The sequence below is a fragment of the Mustela nigripes genome, chromosome 3 (genome assembly GCF_022355385.1).
Source record: "Mustela nigripes isolate SB6536 chromosome 3, MUSNIG.SB6536, whole genome shotgun sequence".
Lineage (NCBI taxonomy): Eukaryota > Metazoa > Chordata > Mammalia > Carnivora > Mustelidae > Mustela > Mustela nigripes.
This window is the reverse complement of record NC_081559.1, coordinates 65,890,128-65,910,568: the sequence shown is the minus strand read 5'-3', so window position 1 is coordinate 65,910,568 and position 20,441 is coordinate 65,890,128. Positions and strand designations below refer to the sequence as shown.

General features: G+C 40.6%; 1 protein-coding gene across 1 annotated transcript in view; it reads right to left on the bottom strand.

The window, feature by feature from the left end:
- The window catches only part of MYO3B (myosin IIIB), a 376,680-nt gene that overhangs the window by 176,369 nt on the left and 179,870 nt on the right, over nucleotides 1-20,441 (bottom strand). Inside the window, exons 21-22 of the mRNA XM_059395489.1 lie at nucleotides 19,556-19,644; nucleotides 17,736-17,865 (exon numbers count right to left, since the gene is read on the bottom strand). Of these exons, the coding sequence (XP_059251472.1) occupies nucleotides 17,736-17,865; nucleotides 19,556-19,644 (219 nt within the window). The remainder of the gene's footprint in view (nucleotides 1-17,735; nucleotides 17,866-19,555; nucleotides 19,645-20,441) is intronic.

Sequence of the window (20,441 nt, the reverse complement as noted above, 5' to 3'; positions counted from 1 at the left end):
TCCTGAGGTGGGGGAAATAAGAAAGAACAAGATAAGAAAGACACAAATAAAATCTGCACAATGTATTATTGTTTCTTGGCAGTTTGGTAGGTAACAGAAGGAAGAGGGGGTGGTGATGATAGCATTGCTTAGATAAATGGAGGAAGCATAAATGATATTTATTGAGACTTGGGTATATAATTTGTCAATGCTCTCTTCATAGCTGATCACCCTGAGCAACAGCAATGGTTCTGATTCTGTGATCTCTTTAGTTCTTCCTCCTTTACTTTGCTATTATGGCTACAGTGATCTTATTCAGATCCCCAATTTTTATACCACTCTTCTTAGCACATGAGAGAGGAGACAGAAGTTTAGGTTCTTCTCCACAATGTATTTAAGATTATTTAAGATTAAGGAATTCAACGTGCTTACCTTTAACATCTTCATAATATACAGTCTTTCTAGTTAAAAAAAAAAAAAAATCCTCCTTCTTTTAGATTCGACATTAGGAAATACTCACCATTTTGAAGAACTGGTACTAATATGAATGCAACCATCACTTACATAAATCTTTTTTCCATTGAGTCTCTGCAAGCATCCGAGGTTAACTTTCAATCTGTAGTTACCCAAGTCTGTTTTTCACATTTACCAGTTATTTTGCTTTACTCCAAAGAATGACTATTCCATATCACCCAGCTCCTTTTTTAAAGGACCTAGTCTGAACATCCAGGTGCACATCTTTGAGAAAAACTACAGAGTCCAGAAGATAAGGAAAAGCATACAGGGAAAGGCCGCATTCTGCAGGCAACAAAACTTACAACACACCTAAGCGGCCAGCATTACTCATATCTAAGCTACATTGCCATGTGTTTTCTGAACATCCACACTCCACATTTCTCTCTTATATGTAGGATTTTTATTTTGTTGTTGTTATTGTTACCAACTCATAAAATGACAGTGCCCAGAAAGTTCTACTGAACCGCATATGCATCATGGTGGTGAAAGATAAAATTAATCTATTTTTATTTCTTAAGTACAGGCATAGCCTTTTTGAGAGCCTGACCTTATGATATAGCATAAAAAATAACAATTTTATTTCAAAAACTTTGTAAATTCAAGTTTTATCCTACATACTAGAGATGCCATAATTACTGTTTTTAAAAGAACAGAATCGATTAAGAATAAAGGTCAGCAAAAAAAAGATTCTTTCTCTGATGAAGTAACCCTACAAGTATCATAATCTGTGCTAATTCTAGAGGCTGCAGCTAGTCAGTGTACTTGTGTCTAAGTCTTTTCAAGTCAAAATAAATATTCTACCTTATGTGAGTATTTTTGTTTAGGAATGATTCTTTATAGAGATTATAAGCCCTTGGAAGCCAGACACCAAGTATTTCTATTCTCAATGAAGGTTTAAATGTTTCTAGAGAATGTCTCATCAAAAAGTATTCCTTTTGCACCTGCTAAAGATTGGCAAAGTGTCCTACACATAGTAGACACTAAAGAAAAACTATATAGGTGATTTCTACCCTTGCCTTCTGGAGATGGATCTGATCTACTACCTCCCGTCAAACTGCAGTATCATCGATTCTTCCTTCACTCATCCAAGAATGCCATGGCTCATTATCCTAAGGAGATAAGCAATTGACTGTGAACCATTTTGCAGAGTTATGTAGCACCACAGATGAGTAATGAATCTGAATGAAACAGATTTATGGTTTAAATGTTTCTAGAGAATGTCTCACCAAAGCTAAAAGTGTTCCTTGATGTTACACTGAAAGCTACCCATGAATCTAATTAACACTGCATCTCTCATTGGAGTCTAAGCTCCATGAGGGAGGACACTAGGTGTATTTTATTTACCACCCTATACCTAGTGGTCTATTTAGCAGAGAGTAAGCATTCAAATGCACGTGAATTAGAGTGAATAAATTGTGCATTAAATTTTTATTTAACATTACCTCTAACACTCTCTAAGAGCAGCCCCTAGAGTTCATCTCACTTCCCTCCAAGCATCCTGACCTTTTTGCTGGTCTTTGTCCATGCCATGCTCCTTTCATATTTCAGACCTTTGCTCATTTGCTTATTTGAGGTCTTATGGCAGAGGTGAAGTAAAGACTTTGAGTTCTGGGGTCAAACTACCTGGAGTTTGTCTCAGTTCTGCCCCTTACTGGTTAGGCATGCTTGAATGGGTTACTTACTTTCTTTGTATCTGGGTTTTATCATCCAGAGGGCTGGACAAATGTTTATTGAGCTCTGGGAACAAAGTGTTCTTATTAAATTTATAGTTAACAGAGTTTCAGTGGTGAGCAGAGATGCAGATGTTGCTGGTATAGGGGATTTGATTAGAGCCACATGGAACTCCTAGAAATCCTAGTGGGCAAGGAGTTTTAGTTAAAGCCATATAACTTGACTCAGTGACAATCTCTTCAGCATACCCTTTGAGATTTACAAAAATATTAATTAGGGATTCTGGTTAATCACAGTTTTATAAACTATCCAATTTTCTATGGCCCAGAGCCTCATTAAATGTAGGGTTGTTTGACTAGAAAAGAAAGCAAACAAACTGAGGATTTAAGAGTTAAGATTAAGGGTTTATTTTCTTCTGTTTATTTTCTTAAGCTATTATTTTTAAAACACAGAAATCACAAACTCTCAACAGAAAGAAAGAGACCACAGTACTATGTAATAACATCCTTCTTTTTAAAAAAATGCATCAGAGATAAGAAAACAAATGTAGAAATCCACTTATCTGGCCCTATATTTGTCACTTAGCCAAAGATTAGAAAAGAGTTAACAATTCTTTTTTTTTTTTTTTTTAAGATTTTCATTTATTTATTTGAAAGACAGAGATCCAAGCAGGCAGAGAAGCAGGCAGAGAGAGAGAAGAGGAAGCAGGCTCCCTGCTGAACAGAGAGCCCAACGCAGGGCTTGATCCCAAGACCCCGGGACCATGACCTGAGCCAAAGGTAGAGGCCCCAACCCACTGAGCCACCCAGGTGCCCCAAGAGTTAACAATTCTTAAATACTAACATTCCCTGAATGTTTACAGGACAGTAGCTACTGTGCTAAGTGTATGAAATGAACTATTTAATGTGACAATTTTGTCACATTAATACCTCCAATCTATAAGGAAAGGAAACTGAGGCAGAGAGTATTCAAGTTTCTTGCCTGGAGTTGAATATCAGCAGTGCAGAGCACTGAGCAGGAACACTTAAGAAAGCCCATCATCTGAGATGGCCTAACTGAAGATTTTGCAGTAGTTACAGGGTTTTTGATTGTATCCAAGGCAGACCACCGAGTAATTGATGGGACTGCTGCCTGACCAAACTGATTGAACCCAACTGATTTTAGATGATGTCTGGATTTTTTTGGTCATTTACACACCAAACCAGGTCAACCTCCAGTGATCCCAATGATTACTAAGCAATCACCTTTGCTGTGGCTAAGCCAAACCTAATCATCTGGGAAACAGCTGATTCAGTTTTTGGGTAACCTGAACTACCCTTATGAAACACAAAGAATGGAGCGACTTTGCTAAGTACAAACCTTAAATCTTAGCAGTCCTCTCTCCCACTTCCAACTCCCAAGTTCAGTTCAGTGACATTTTATTTGGTTTACTGATGTCTCACATGTGCAAACCAGTAAAGTTCACAATTGTTACTCCATACAGCTGTGGTTTACAGTTTTTCTTAGCACACGAGCTGGCACCACAGCCAAATGATTAACTTTTATATGCTTCTAACATATGGACCAGACTGTCAGAAGCTAGCCTTGTATTCTAAAGAGAAAAATACAGTTTCTATTGATATGACCCAAATTCCTGGGGAAAAAGTGTTAAATTGTGATCCATCTCTAAGTAGAGAGATTATAATTATAATTATAATGGCTTTGTTTCTAATTCATTTGATTCGAAGTGCCTGGAGTTATCTTTTAGTAAGAGAAGTGAGGAGGAGGGTTAAAATGACCTGAAAGCCCTATTATAAAGAGATATTATAGTAGGATAAATTAATAAACTGTAAATGGCCTTGAGACTTTTTCTCCAATATGAGCTATGAAATAAAACCAAAGAACCTTTCATCTTAAATATGAACATATTTCTTTTCTATGAATGAGAAGGATGCTGGTTGAGAGCAGCAGAACCTACTTTTCTTGCATTTTTGACCCTTTGAAAAAAATCACAGCTGCCACATTTGTTATACTTGACAGGATCATTAAAGAAATAAAACAGAAAGTCTCTAAATTGAACTGCCACTTTAAAGTAAAATGTACATTCACTGTCACATTTAGGAGCTATGAAAGAACTATTAAAATGTGTTGAGGAAAGATAGTAGATCTGATTCACAATAGATACTAATGTTCCCAATATTAGAGCCATTATCGCAACTCATTATTGAGCTCAGTTTTTCCTTCTTAAGAACATAGCATCGACAGGATCCCTAGAGCCAAGAAAGCACAAGAAACTTTTGGGAATGGAGTTAAAACCCACACAACAAGGTTGCCCTGGAAAAGGAAGTCAGGGAGAAAATGTTCTGATCAGCATCGCCTCAGCAGGTCCCACTTGACTCCTGACCCTCAAGATGCTTTCTAGAAAAAGCGGTTTCTTGGTTTTGGAAGCCCTGTGCATGAGAAACATCTCTTGGCATTTCTGCAATAAAGATATATATTGGATTTTCACAATCAGTATTTCCCATACTTTCTGACCAGGAAATCTCTTATTCACCTCACACCTCTTTATATCCCACAAATCCAGTACTTCATGAAACACATTTTGGGAAACACTGCTCTCACTACTGATAATATGGGAATATTTCTATCTTTGCCAACAGAGTCAAGAGAAATTTTTAAAAGCTTGTGCTAGAACTTGGCAAATCCAGAAGACTGATTTTTCTCATACTCAGGAAAATAGTCTAACGTCCAATCTGGACACAATAAAATATTGTTTTATGAAGAAACAAGACTTCATTTTCCTTGGGAGGACCAGCAAGAAGAGCTCTTTGTCATCTCTGCACTTCTCTTTGAAAGCAGGAACAAGGAGGCACTTCTGTGGCCAGGACAGCGATCCTTTAGAGCAACAGCTACTCAATATGGCAGCTCCAGAGCACGTGGAATGTGGCCAGTCCAAAGTAAGATGTGCCATAAGCATAAAATACATACCAGATGTAGAAAACTTAGTACAACAAAAAAAGTAAAACTTATCACATTAGTAAGATTTATACTGATCATATGTTGGATGATATTATTTTGGATACACTGATACATTATTAAAATTACTTCACCTCCACCTGTGCTCTAGACTGAATGTTTATGTCCCTCTCCATTTTTATGTTGAATCCTAACCTCCACTGTGATGAGAGAGCCATGCACCCCCCAGCCCCCAGGGAGACGGAGTTTCTGAGCAGGGAGGTGGGGCCTTTGAGAGGTGATCAGGGGCTTCATGAAGGCAGGGATGGATTAGTGCCCTTCCAAGAGAGGCCCCAGAGAGCTCCCTTGACCCTTCTACCATATGAGGACACAGGAGAAAGGCTCTGTGCATCAGGAAATGGGCTCTCATCAGACACTAAACATGCTGGCACCTTGAGATTGGATTTTCCAGCCACCGGAACTCTTAGAAAGTTTCCTGTTGTTTATAAATCACCCAGTTGGGTATTTTGGTATGGCAGCCTGAACAGACTAAGACACTGCTTCTTTTCACATTTTAAAATGTGATAATAGAACATTTTACATTACATTGGACAGTGTGGTTCTACAGACCAACACGCAGAAGAGGGCCCAGTGAGCGCTTTCAAACTCCAGACCGAAGGTCTGGGCTAGAGATTATTAGAGGTTTGTCTGTTGGACCTTAAGGTTCCATCTAATCAGGTGACGCTCTTCACACAAACCCCTCAATGTGCAGATGGGAAGCTGGAATGTGCAGATGGGAAGCAGAGAATTAAATCTGAGGGGTACAAAGGAGCAATCTCTATCTCAGTCACCTGATTTACAGTCCAGGGCTCCTCACTCTACCATGGCTAATGGGGTAGAAGAAACGGAAGGTGGACTTTTAAAAAAGAAACACTTAAGCTGCTTACACTTAAACACAAAGAAAACAGCTCCTGGAGAATGCAAACTCAAAACCTAAAAGCATTCAGGGATAGGAGAAAAAAAACTAGAATTACAAGAGATGCTTTCTGCCCACTACCACTGCCCTACACATGCATTTTTGTCTTCAACAAGGCCTTTGGCTGAAAACCACTGACAAAGGGGAAGGTGAGAAGGTGTGAAGTTTCTCCCGGGGCTAACTGTTGCCAGGACACTCTGCCTCCTCCTCCAGCCCGTCAAAGGGCAGAGGAGGATGCTGCCCTCGTGGAACCTCACAGAAGCAACAGAGATTGCAGCAGTAAGGTAAGGGAAGCAACAGAGATTGCAGCAGTAAGGTAAGGGAAGCAACAGAGATTGCAGAAGTAAGGTAAGGTAAGTAAGGTAAGGTATGGCCACATTTCTGAGCAAGTGCATGGATCTCATGCTTCCTAGCACAATCTGTCCGTTAATCCTGTGTGTGCTGTTTGCTTCTGTTTGCTTCTGGGACAGCCCCCTCCATCACCCTCCAGACGAAGGGGGCTAGCAATCCACTGCAGATGCCAAATGTAACTGCAATTTCACCTGCACTTCCGTGGTCCCTGAGTCCAAACAGGGCTCCACACCTGTTCCAGATTCAGATTAGACAATTCTAAGTGGAGTTCTTCTTTGAATTTCACAACTTGTGAACACAGATGTCTGATGATGGGCTTCCAACTGATGCCATAAATCACAGGATGGTCCAATATTTCTGACAGCTTCTAGGGCTTTCAGGACCACCAGGAAACTCTGGTCCTAAATGGCACTGCCTAGCCAGAACAGACAGAGTCCACTGAGCACCTCCTATGGGCCAGGGCCTTTGCTGGGAGTTGGAAAGAGGAGCTGACTAAACGGACAATATCCTATCCTTGTGGAATTTACATTCTAGTGGTGCAAGTAATTGGACACAACCCAAAACTTCCTGGAGGAGGTGAGGCTAGGGCTGAGTTCTGGAGATTAAAAAAATATATATATATTCAGAGGCAGGAGAGGGGGAAGGATGGAAGGTGTGATGGTGAGATGATGAGCACTGGGGGTAGGGGACAGGTGCAACTCCAGAAAGCAGAACACAGGTGGGCAACAGCGTGGAGCTGTGAAATACTGTGAACCATCCCAACTACATGGTCTCTATATACATAAAACAGAAGACACACTCTCTGTTCTCATGGGACTGGCTGTCTTCTCAGATAGACAAGATGGTTACAGAACTGCAGAGCTGGGTAGACCAAGTACTGAACTGCAATTCTGATGACAGATGGTTGGGAGATGAAGAGCCCATGTAATTAACATTTGCTGCTTCTGTTCTTCATGAGTGACTTGCCCTATTCAATGACACTTGCCCTATTCCTGAGACAAAACTCTGACTCTGACCCGCTCTAGGCTGGTGCTGGGAGGAATCCACAGTGAGTGATGAAAACTGCCAGCCTCCTAAGGTCACATGTACAGGAAGCTTTGTGGTTCTCTGCTGTGCCTGGAGCATGAAATCAGCATACAGAGGCATCTCAGTTCACTGGGGATAAACAAGAAACATATCTGCCTTTTCCTGTTATTTCCCTCACCCACGCTGACCTGCCTTTCTGTGAGGATGGCAGTTCCCTTAACCATATTTCTGCCCCAGGTCATAGATTTTCAGATGTTTTCTGTTATTTGAGATTACTTTTGGTTTTAAAGATTCATTCTTATTTGTTTATAACTTTTGCCATCATACCAATTCAAAGCTCTTTTTCCCATTCTCCCTTTCCCTCCAGACTGGATTGATGGTCTTCATGGCTTGGGGAATGTTCTCTCTTCTCCAGAGTATCTAGTCTGGAGAAGTCTTCACCTCCACCTGTGCTCTAGGCTGAATGTTATGTGAAAGGAAAAGGGAGAGAACAGAGCTCTCCTTCCCTGACTGGGTGAGGCTACAAACACTCTCTGGCAGGTCACAGCTGTCCTTTGGGGAAAGGTGGTAGCCCCAACATGTCCCACAGGGAAAGAGCTCGTATCTAACAGCTCCCTCAGCTTCTAGTGATCTGTTACATGTTGCATCATATCCCCTCACCCAAATTCATAAGTTCAAGACCTAACCCCCATTCCCTCGGAATATGACTGCATTTGGAGATAGGACCTCTAAAAATGTGATTAAGGTAAAATCGGTAAGCCCTAATCCAATCTGACTGGTGTCCTGGTAAAAAGAGGAGACTGGGACACATCATATACACACACAGACCAAAGGTGACCATGTGAGGGTACTGAAAAGGCACCCACCTGCAAGCCAAGGAGAGAGGTATCAGAAGAAATCAAACCTGCCAACACTTTAATCTTGGAATTCTAAACTCCAGAACTCTGAGACAATAAATTTCTGTTGTTCAAGGTCACTTTTTATTTGTGTGGCCTTGTTATGGCAGCCCTTGTAAATTAATATATAGCCTTAAAGTGGGAGTCAAGATTTGGGTTTTAGCTTTAGTTTCTACCTTGCAGGAGTTACCAAGTTATTTAACACACATTTATTGAGGACTGACTATGCACTGCTCTGGGCCCTAGTATACCATGGTTTAAAAAAAAGAAAAAAAAAGGTTGATAAGGTCTCTGTTCTCAAAGAGTTCACAGTGTGGCATAGGGGATGGGGGAAGGAGGTGATATATAGACAGAGAAGATAATGTTAGATCCCAATGGAGATAGTTAAAGGGGTAACATAACAGAGTAAGAAGTGTGGGGTCACTCTCCATTGGGTGGACAGAGAAGGCCTCCCTTTGGAGGTGACATCTGAGCAGGATCCTAGATCACAGAATGGAGACAGAGCTGTAAAGATCTGGAGAAAGAATGTTCCGGGCAGAATGAGCAGCTGCCTACAGAGTGAGGAAAAGGCTTGGAATATATGAGGAACAGAAGGAAGTCAGAAAGTGAGGGGTAAAGTTCAAGTGATAGGAACAGAAAGAAGGGCAGGGACAAATCATGTAAGAGTTTATAGAAAAGGAAAGGAGTCGGTACTTTTTTTTTTAAAGATACATTTGTTTATTTTAGAGAGAGAGTGAATGAGCAGGAGGAGGGACAGAGGGAGGGAGAGAGGGGAAGCAAACTCTCTGCTAAGTGGGGACCCGCACAGGTGGTTCAATCTTAGGACCCTGAGATCACAACCTGAGCTGAAACCAAGAGCTGGACACTTAACCGACTGAGCCACCCAGGTGCCCCAGAGGTTTGGATTTTATTCTAGGTGTGATGAGGGGCCACTGGAAGCTTTAAACAGGAGAGTGAGATGATCAGAGTTATATTTTTGAAAAGATAGTTTAGCTGTTAGGCTGTAAAAGGCAAGAGTAGAAACAGAATTTCGTTGAGAGGTTCAGGTGAGAGAAGCTGTCAAAGCACCACCCTGCTCTCTGCCTTCATCTTCCCATGGCACTCTCCCTGTGTGCATCTCTAGGTCCAAATGTTTCTTTTCTGTAATGGCAGCGAATGTATTGGATTAGCACCCACCTTGATGACTGCATTTTACCATGATTACTTCTGTAAAGACCTCATTTCTAAATAAAGTTGCATTCTGAAGTGTTGGGGCTTGGACGTGGTGTGGGGGGGACACACAATTTAATATACAACAAGGAGTGAAAAAGATGGAAAACACTATGTTGTTGAGAATGATCACATTAAGAGGGATAAACAGGGGCTCTTGGGTGACTTAGTTGTTAAGAATCTGCCTTCAGCTCAGGTCATGATCCCAGAGTCCTAGGATCGAGCCCTGCATCAGGCTCCCTGCTCAGCAGGAAGCCTGTTTCTCCCTCTCCTACTCCCCCTGCTTGTGTTCCTTCTCTGGTTGTGTGTGTCTCTCTCTGTCAAATAAATAAAATCTTAAAAAAAAAAAAAAGAGGGGTAAATAGATGATGCAGAAGAGAAGAGGAATAACTGCATGATCAAAGTCCTTATCAAAATGAAAGGGGAAGGAATAGAGAGGACAAGTGGAGAGCTGGCCTATAATAAGGGCAGGCATAGTCCAGTCCTTTGGAAGGAAGACAGAAATAGAAAGAGATTTAGTTCATCCATCATTTATTCAGTAAACATAAACTGAATGTCTATTACATGTCAGGTAGGATACAGTGATGGACAAACCAGACAAAAATCCCTGCCATCTTGGAACTTACATTATGGTGGAGGAAGGCAGACAATAAACAAGATAAATAAGTGTATATTGTATATAAAGTAGTGGTAAGTGTTACGGAGAAAAATAAAACAGGAAATAGGAATATAAAATATTGAGTAGGTTAAAATTTTAGCAAGAAGAGCAGATTGTGATTAAAAGACCTAAAGAAAATGAAGGCGCTAGGTATGGGTATGTTTTAGAGGAAAATATTCCAGATAGAGGGAATAACAAGGCAAGTACACCTACATAAAACCTGTAGTTAACATCATACTTAACAGTGAAAGACTCAATGCTTTCCCCCCAAGATCAGGAACAAAGCAAGGATGTCTCTCCTCTAACTGCTTCGACTCAACATTATACTGTCCTAGCCAGTGAAATAAGGCAAGACAAATAAATAAAAAGCCTAAGAATGGAAAGAAAAAGAAATGTTCTTATTTATAGACAACATGCCTGTCTATGTAGAAAACCATCAGAAATCTAAAAAAGTAAAAACTACTGAGTTTAGCAAAGAGAAATAAGGTCAATCCACAAAAATCAACAGTATTTCTGTATACTATCTGGACAACTGAAAACAAACAAACAAAAAATGTAAACTAGCTCCAAAAGTTGAAATACTTAGGTATAAATCTAACAAAACAGGTACGGGATCTGTATGTGAAACAAAATACAGATGACTCTTGAACAACAGGAGTTGAAGTGCCAAACTCCTACATGATCAAAAATCGACAAATAACTTTTGACTCCCCCAAAACCTACCTACTAATAGCCCACTGTTGACTGGAAGCCTTACTGAATAACATAAATAGTTGATTAACACATATCTTGTATGCTATATATATTATGTACTATATTCTTAACAATCAAGTAAGCTAAAAATGAGAAAATGTTACTAAGAAAATCATGTTTGCGGAATTGTATTATATTTATCAAAAAATCTGCATATAAGTGGATCCATGCAGTTCAAACCTATGTTGTTCAAGGGCCAACTGTACTGATTAAATAAGATTCAAACAAGAAGACATACTGTGTTTGTGGAATGAAAGTCTCAACATAATGAAGATGACAATTCTTCCAAGACTGGTCTATAAGTTTCATGCAATTCCAAACAAAATCATACCACGATTTTGTATAGATATAGACAAACTACTTTTAAAATTTACATGGATAGGCAAAGGAACTGAAATAGCCAATACAATTTTGAAAGAGAAGAATAAAGTTGGAGGAATCGCACTACCTGTTTTAACTTACTATAAAGCTACAATAGTAAAGACAGTGTGGTATTGATGAAGAATTAAATACTAATATCAATGACACAGGCCCACACAATATAACCACTGATTTTTGACAAATGCTAAAGCAATTCAATGAAGAAAACACAGTCATTTCAACAGTTTTAGAGCATCTGAACATACTTATGGGAAAGAAAAATGAACTTCAACCTCATACCTCATCAAATATTAACTCAAAATGGATTCTACATCTAAATATAGAATGTAGAAATATTTATTGAGCATCTACTTACACACTTCGCACAGACAAGTAGGGCATACCCTGTTCTCCCTAGTCAGTCTTATAACACCCCTGCACAAGTTTTCCTTTCTCATCCTGAAACTCTTCTCTCCAAGAGCATGCTCTGACCACCCGGAGTATCAGATTGGCATCAGAAGCCTATCCTTGACTCAGTAGACTGCCATCATTTATCCATCTTGCTTCCTTCTCTCTGCCCTGAATCCTTCCCTCATGCACTATTCACTTAATTATCTCACTGCCTACCTCTCCTTTTCAGTGCTGTAGACCCTGGCTTACAATGCCTCATTACTCCCAGACTGCTCAATTTTCTCTCCTCTCCATTAAAACAAACAAACAAAGAGGAGAGAAACAAACAAACAAACAAAAAACAAACAAACAAACAAACAAAAACTTTTCAAGGGCACCTGGGTGCCTCAGTTGGTTAAGTGTCTGCCTTTGGCTTAGGTCACAATCCCAGGGTCCTAGGATTGAGCCCCACATGGGGCTCCCTGCTCAGCTGGGAGCCTGCCTCTCTCTCTCTCTCTCTCACTTTCTCCCTCTACCCCTCCCCACCATGTTCTCCCTCTCTCTCCTGCTCTCAAATAAAATCTTTTAAAAGAATTGAAAAATTAAAAAAACAAAAAAACTCTTCCATGAAGTCTTTGTAATTAAAAGAAGTTTTATCCCGTCCTGACATGCATTTCTAAGACTTTTCCTTCTATTTTTACTTCAATAGACACAATGCTTATATTGTCTCCATTTATTGATTTACATGCCTATTCAGAATTTACATTATTTTGTGCATACTTTATACATTTAGGACACACAATCTTTCGGTGACTATTCGAATTGGGATTTTCTTTTATTCCTTCTAGAAAGCACCTATGCACAACACCATATCTAGACAGACCCTAAATATATAATTATCTACTGACTGAGATACTCTCAAATTAAATAGAAAGAAGCAGACCTCTGTGGGAGTAGGAACTCCCCCCTCAGGGCTTCCTGATTGGGTCGGCCCATTAGATCTGCTGTTTCAGGAGGAAGCAAACACTGTCCATGTCAGTGACCCTGGAACCTTGTCATTTAGAGTCAGCTCATCCTACTAGACCATTTTCTGAATTGCCAGCAGGGAGGAGAAGCCATAAGTGGAAAATGAAAACTTCCAGAGATAGTGACCAAAAGGCATCCTCTTCAGAGCTGAATGCTGAATTTGGGGAGTGACAGAATCAGGAATTTCAGTATTAATCATCAAGTATTTCAGCAGTGATGGTGTTAGTCCTTTACAGATATAACATGGGGGCTTGCCTTGCCCCCTCATCCAAATAAAAAGAGGAACCAATGGGAGTCAAGATAAAGAGAACTTACTGCTGATTTCACTTCAAATCAAATTCCAAGGGAACTATCTGGGAAAGCCTGGACAGGAGAAAACAGAGCCAAATTCAGTTCTAGATTCTAAAGCAAAATCAGAGTTGGAGGCTAAGAGAATATTCCCAGAGGGAATATTCTTTCTTTCTTTTTTTCTTTTTTTTTCCCCCTAGTTTCTTCCAAGTTTCGAACTCCTTTAAAACCCCAAACCCCTACTTGGAAGTCAGAATTCACAATTCAAAGACAGAAATGGATTTTTTAAGTTCCTTTTGAAACATCCTCTTCTCTTTCTTTCCTTGAGCCTTTTGAACTTTTCTCTCATTTATTAGTAGCAAGAGGAACATCCCCCAAACAAGAAAATATGTGATGAAACCTTGTTATAACATCTTTCCTTTTAATGTCTTTCTACCTAGATCGTGCAGTTTGAAAAGTCCCAGCTGAAGGGTTAGAAAGCAATGTTACTGCCACATCAAATTTTCACCCACGAAACCTTCAGAGAACTTCCTATCAATAGGAAGGATTACAAAGAAAATTTCACCACGTCTGAAGTGGCCCATCTAGAGGCAAGAGAGACTTCCATTAATTCTGAATCCATACTGCCTGTAGCTGCCTCCGTGTGCCTGATGGCCAGTGAGTTCCCTGGAATAGGAGTGTGTCTGTCAGGCACAGGCATCTCTCTCTCACCACACGCAGCTGCATGCCAGGGGAAGGGGCTGCTGCTAAGGTCGCTACAGAAATTTGGGAGGAGCCCTATTTCCTGGTGACCCTTTGCCTTCTGACTTCACACCCCACATTTTGTTTGTTTGTTCCTTATAAAAAATTTTTTTGTTGAGGTATAATTGACAATGGAATCTATATATTTTTTGATGTTCATGTGTTTTTTTTGTTGTTTTTACTAACATATAATGTATTATTTGTTTCAGGGGTACAGGTCTGTTTTTAACCTTTTTAGGATTTGGGGATGTATAACATGAACAGGAATGTGGGTACAGGAAACAGGAAATGGTCAACTGGATTACTCTCTGCTTTTATATTACCTTTTCACACAAGACACACAGAGGTTAATCCTCTCAGCCTTGTTAAGAGATTAGACAAAGAGAACCAATAATTCTGTTTTATAAACACTAACGAAGGGCTTGTTACCTGCCCAGCAGCCCAGAGACAGGACTGTCAACCAGGAGTTCTTTGATGCCTGCTTCTGAAAACAAGGGCTGCAATAGTCTAGGTACCAGGAAACCTCAATTTAACACAATGGGAAATCTTAGACAACGGAAGTTTTTCTTTGCATTTTAAGCTCTCCTCTCTATCTCCTGGAAAATAAAAGTGCTATTGTGGGGGCACCTGGGTGGCTCAGTGGGTTAAAGCCTCTGCCTTCAGCTCAGGTCATGATCCCAGGGTCCTGGGATTGAGACCCACATCGGGCTCTCTGCTCAGCGGGGAGCCTGCTTCCTCCTCTCCCTCCACCTGCCTTTCTGCCTACTTGTGATCTCTCTCTGTCAAATAAATAAATAAAAACCTTTTTTTAAAAAAGTGCTATTGTGAGACAGAATGCATGTACAGAAAAGTGTGCAAAACAAATGTACAACATAACAGATATTATAAAGCAAAGGTAGATGTGACCACCACAAGGAGCAGGAGCCAGAGCACGGCCAACATCTCATCTCTCAAAGCTAAGGAGTCCAGCAATGGACCTCTTTTCAAAGTCTGGGGCTAACATCCTCCTAAGCATCCCGACTTTGATTTTTTTCCATTCCTCTCTGTAGTTCATCTCCTAAAGAAGTTTGAAAAGTAACTACCCATATCAACGCTCTTTGAACTAGTGACCCATTTAATTTTAATAAAACAAATATTTAAAGGTTTGAAGCAGGGTAAAAATAAAAATAAAACCAGCAAGGAATATGGTTTCTCATGCTCTGAAAATATTGGCATATTCAGGTTTTGAGGGGCTTTGCTTCCAGCAAGAATACTGTGATGAACAGCCCATATCTGCTTTCATAAGAGACACGTGCTGAAACAAGTAATTGCAATTTCAGTAAAAACAGCACGAATTATTTCTGTCCAGGAAGGTTTTCACACCTTCAAAGGCTGTAATATTCTAAAACCAAAAAATATAGAATATGGATGTTTTAAAACTTAGAATCTTAATATTCTGTCCTTCAACACTGGATACACAATCTCCTTAGAACTGATTTTGGAGGCAAATATCATCATAAGGACATAAATTCTAGACAGAAAGTGAAGGAAAGGAAAGTTACTGTTGCTTTAGGGCAAAGCCATTTTATCTTTATCTCCTTGCTGCCTAGATGGTGTCTTATTATTAGAAGCTGTTCTATAAATGTTGATTGAAGGGATTTGTTTATGAATAATTTCAGAAAAAGAAAAAAGAATTATGCTTATTAGTTTTGATGTGTTTTGTGGCTTCTAAATTGTACTCAAAATGTGGAGAAAATAAAGCTTAGGATTTCAAAAGGAAATTATTATACACAATGCATGACTCAGGAGTACAAGGAAGCTTATTAGGAAAACATTTGTTTCCAGTCTTCTTTTTTACTTTTATTTCCTTCAGGAGGTATGGAATGCAGTTTGAAGGCAAGATTCACAAAGTTACAAGATAGGAGGAAAGCTCTTTCAGGAAAAAAAAAAAAAAAGAAGAAGAAGAAGAAGAAGAAGAAGAAAGAAAAAGCAGAGGCTATCTCTTTGTTCTTGGTTCTTCTTAGGCGATCAAGGGCAAACATAAGGCTTGCCGGCAGAGCCTGACTTCTTGCATCACGCCACCTAGTGGCCCAGGCTGCGAAATTGTTTTTATTTTAGCAATGGCTGAAAAACTGGAAATTCCAGAGTTGTTAACAGATTTGACAGATCGTTACTCATATTTATGAGAGAGTATAAATGCCAACTGACAAGTCATTTGGATAGATTTCACTTCAAAGTATACGTATTAGGGGTATTAGTGATGGCTGTATCTTTGCCCCTGCATGTAAGTTTCCTGATAAGACCTAAGTGTCTGGTGAGGGAGCCCTGCTCACATCTGGCCCACTCTGAAACAAGTATTTGTAATTTCAGCAAAAACAAAAGAAACCACTTCTGTCCAATAAAATCCTCCCACCTTCAAAGGCTGTAATACATTAAAACCAAAAATAAGTGTTTTACAATTTAGAAGCTTGATTACCACCCTGAACTCTAACGTAGGATGCACCATCTCTTTATTTTTTTTTCTTTTTTAAAATTTTTTATTTTTTATAAACATGTAATACATTTCTATACCCAGGGTTTATTTTTTAAAAAAACATTTTATTTATTTATTTGACAGAGAGAGATCACAAGTAGGCAGGGAGGCAGGCAGAGAGAGAGGGGGAAGCAGGCTCCCTGATGAGCAGAGAGCCCGATGTGGGGCTCAATCCCAGGACCCTGAGATCATGACCCGAGGGCAGAGGCTTTAACCCACTGAGCCCCCAAGCGCCCCGGCACCATCTCTTTAGAACCAAGGTTTGAGGGTAAAGTTCTTCATAAGGAGATAATGAATCAAGTCCTGGCTCTGCCCAAGGGAGGTATGGAAAGAAAGGCAGAGGCAGCTTTCTCATGGGCACCCTACTATTTTTGTTTAAAGGAGCATGTTTGAAGAAAGTTAAGAACTGTTTTCAACTTTCTTTCCAAGTAAAGATGATGCAAAGGTTGTGGACTGCGGCTTTTTTCTTAGCCAAGCTTTTCATTCCTTTGCTTGTTGCTAAAAATCAGACCTGGCAGCCACTCCCTTTTAACATACAAAGGCCCCAAACTAGACATGGTGCCAATGACTTCAAGAGGGACATGGGAAGAAAGAAAAGGAAATAATGAACAATGACAAAGAGGTTTCTCCTCCTACTTTGTTTCCAGACCCACAGCTGTTTCCAGACAGACCCTCAGAACATAATGTCCTTGAGAGGAAAGCTGTGAGAAGGCCTAGTGGGCTGCCCAGCCAAAGGCAGCAGATCCCAGGTAAATCAAAGGAACTTGACCAAATGGGAAAATATTTGGCAAAACAGCAAAGACAGGGAAGTTCTGTTCTTTGGCCCTAGTTTCCTGCTTCCCATCATAAGAACTGAATGAGAAGCTAAACAGAAGTCATTAAGCAGGAGGTGGCTGTGAGTGGCCGGGCATGCAGGCCAGTGATGGACCTATGCTAAGGTTGGTTAGGAGAGTGGGGGGTGGGGTCACTGACTGGGGAGTGAGTTGGGCCAGGTGACCTCTGAGAGCCCACAACTGGGTGACCTTTGGATTCCCCACATTCCCTTCACTTAGAATCATACATGAACAGAAATAATCTTCCCAAAAATTCTAGGTCAACTGAGACCACCCTAGAGTGCTTAGCATGAATGAATGATAACATGTGGTTTTATAAATGGAAGAATGAAAAGAGGCAAGCAGAGAAAATGAGAAGTCTAAGAGTTAACGTTAAAAAAGTGTGTGTGTGTGTGTGTGTGTGTGTACATAGCACATATACACTGATGCTGCGCGATTACACTGCAAAAGAAACAATCACTTTCCTTTTCTTGAAGTTAGTTAAATGGACTTTTACCCCTGCTTAAAGTTCCAAACGGTAGTAGTGCAGCCCTGGCCGAATTTCAACACAGACAAGGAAATGCCAGCAGTGCCTATGGAAGCGTCAGGCCCAGGGAGGTCAGGGGGCTCCATGTACCTGTTTTGGTCAAAGGAATTGAGAAGAGTTGCTGCAGAAGCTGGTTTTCTGATGTTCTCAGGACCACAACCACATCAGCAGGGAGCGTGTCTCTGTTTTTCTCCAGAACCCCAGAAGCATCATACAATACCTGCAACAGAAACGGCAAATAGCAAACTAGCCAGTGTCGTGCACTGTCGGCGACATCGGCAAGCTGTCTGAGGTCAGTCACTCATCCACCCATTTAGAGACTTTATCTTGACTTTATCATGACACAGCCATGCTTGTAAATCCAGACCATGAGATAAGGAGGAAAAAACTGTAATTTCTGACAAGCCAATTTATCTTAACTTCTCATTCAGGTGTGCTTTGAAGAAAAGGGGCATAACAAAGATATATCCTGTGAGAATAACTATGAAAACAGATTGGGCACTATGTGCATAAAACACCTATCTCCATTTTACTGGTGGGCAGAGACTCAGCGAGAAACTGAATGACAGACTGTGGTCACACATCTCACAAGTGGCAGGCAGGCTTCCAAACCCAGGCAGTTTGGGCTCCCTGCTCATAATCACCAGACTGTTGTAGCTCCCCAAGGTACTCACTGCACGTGAGTGACTGCTCAGGGATGCGGAGCCATTTTCAGCTCTTACAACAGAAGGGATCCAGGTCACAGAAATTTTAAGGAACACTCCAGAGAAATAATGAATTCAGGAAAGGACACGAAGCCCAGAAAGAAAACAATCCTTTCCCATCCTCCCTTAAAATCAAGAAAGAAGAGAGAGAAGGGGAAGATGGGTGAATAGGAAATTGGAGTAAAAGGACACAGAGACAGACGGGCAGGTGCGAGGAAGAGGACAGGAACGGGGGCAGGGCTCAGGATAGATTCGGGTATCCCAGACATGGAGGACGTTAATATATGGTCAGACATCAGTGCTACAGTGAATGGGTTGCAATTTCTAACAAAGATCCAAAATATACTCTATGCACTATGTGGAAAGAAAAACAATTCTCTTTACTTATATTAGAACTGCCTTTCAGCCAACCTCCAGTCAGATAAAATTCAGTTTAATACCATTATATGAATATAAAAAATAATTTCAATAAATCTTACTATTGAATCAACAATATAATCCAAAGCATCTTTTGTTGAACTGCTACCCTTTTTTTGGACCCAGGTCCTCAGCACACCCCACGAGAACAAATTAGCCATAATTCCAATGACTCCTCTGAGAGTAACTTGAGCAATGAGTTGTTGGCTGCAGAACCAGAGAATTTCCCAAATTAGTCACTTTATGCTTCCTCTGCTTCAGAAACTTGAAATGAGACTGAGGCATAAATAATGAAAGGTGGAAATTTTGGTTAGTGTTAAAAAAGCGTAACATCTGGATGATGAAGGGAATTTTCTTCCTTTCTGTCTAGACATTTTTGGTGCCCTGTAGACACAGAAAGTGCTAAAAACCAAGCCCCACTGTGATATTAACCCTCCTCTTTTCCCTGCACACTTCCCAGTGACTTCAGAATGTGCACATTCAGGGCTAAGCACTGTGAACGCAACACCACATTTTCCCTCTGGAGAGCTGTCACTTCTAGGCCAAAGCTCAGGTGAGAAGCAGAAGGCAGCACCGCAGCCAGCCCAGCAAGAAATGGCTTTTGGCTAGGGGCAACTTTTTGAAAGCAGAACCATGGAGAAAGTTTGGGAATTATGATTATGTGTTCTTAAAGAACTGAAAGGAGAAGGAAGTTGGCAAGCAATTTTGTGCGCAGCATAGACAGGCTAATAGGGACACTTACCCCATGTCCAGTTCAGGTTTACTGACACAGACACACACTGGCCTCACCTTCCCAGCGTAGTGCAGAATGCCAAAGCACAGCTCCACTCCCTTAGGCCTCCAGAAGTACTGGCTTCGTAGATTATCTTCAAATTTATCTGTGTGGATTATCATGTTTACAAGTTACAATGAGAACTGTCAGCTCCTTCAAACAAAGAAGTGCTCCTTGAGCCAGGAGTGACCCAGAATAAGGGATATTCAGGGCAACCTGAGGTTATCACTGTATGTACAACGATGGAGAAAAAGGACACAGGCTTACAGTCAAGTCTTTGCTTAGTTGTTTCATGTTGTCTTAAGTGTCAGGTTATGCCCTAAGACCTCTTCTTCTAAGAACTCCTAGCATGGACACTGATGACACCAAAACTCTGGTCAATTAGCTTTAGAACCATGAAGATATCCCATGGAAGTCAAGCCAACCTGGCATGAACTTATTGTGGCAACTTCTGATGATTTTATAGGTAAAAGAAAACCACCAAGTGTGACAATTTCAATGCCTAGAAGGGAATCTCTCCCACCAATCAATTTTCTATCTGGCAAAAAGGCTTGGAGCTTTCTGTTCCTCCCTCAATATATAATTTTTGCTATTGTTGTAACTCAGGGTCTACTCTGTGTGAGGAGCTGTGCTAAGTACTGAAGGGATGCAAAGACTGGTGCTTTGTTGCCCAAAACATCTCACAATCTCAGTGTGGGATGAGACTGTGTGGAACACCAATGATTAGAGGAACGGGGATAAAATGTAGAGGGCCTTTTAAATGTCAGGAGGAGGTGTCTTATCAGCATCCTACAGACAACAGTAACTTAATGAAAAGGAGGTTTTAGAAAGACTAAATAAGCTGGGATGTTTAGGGTAGAGTGGGTAAGTATGAATATAGAGGCCAAAAGACCAGAAGAGTCT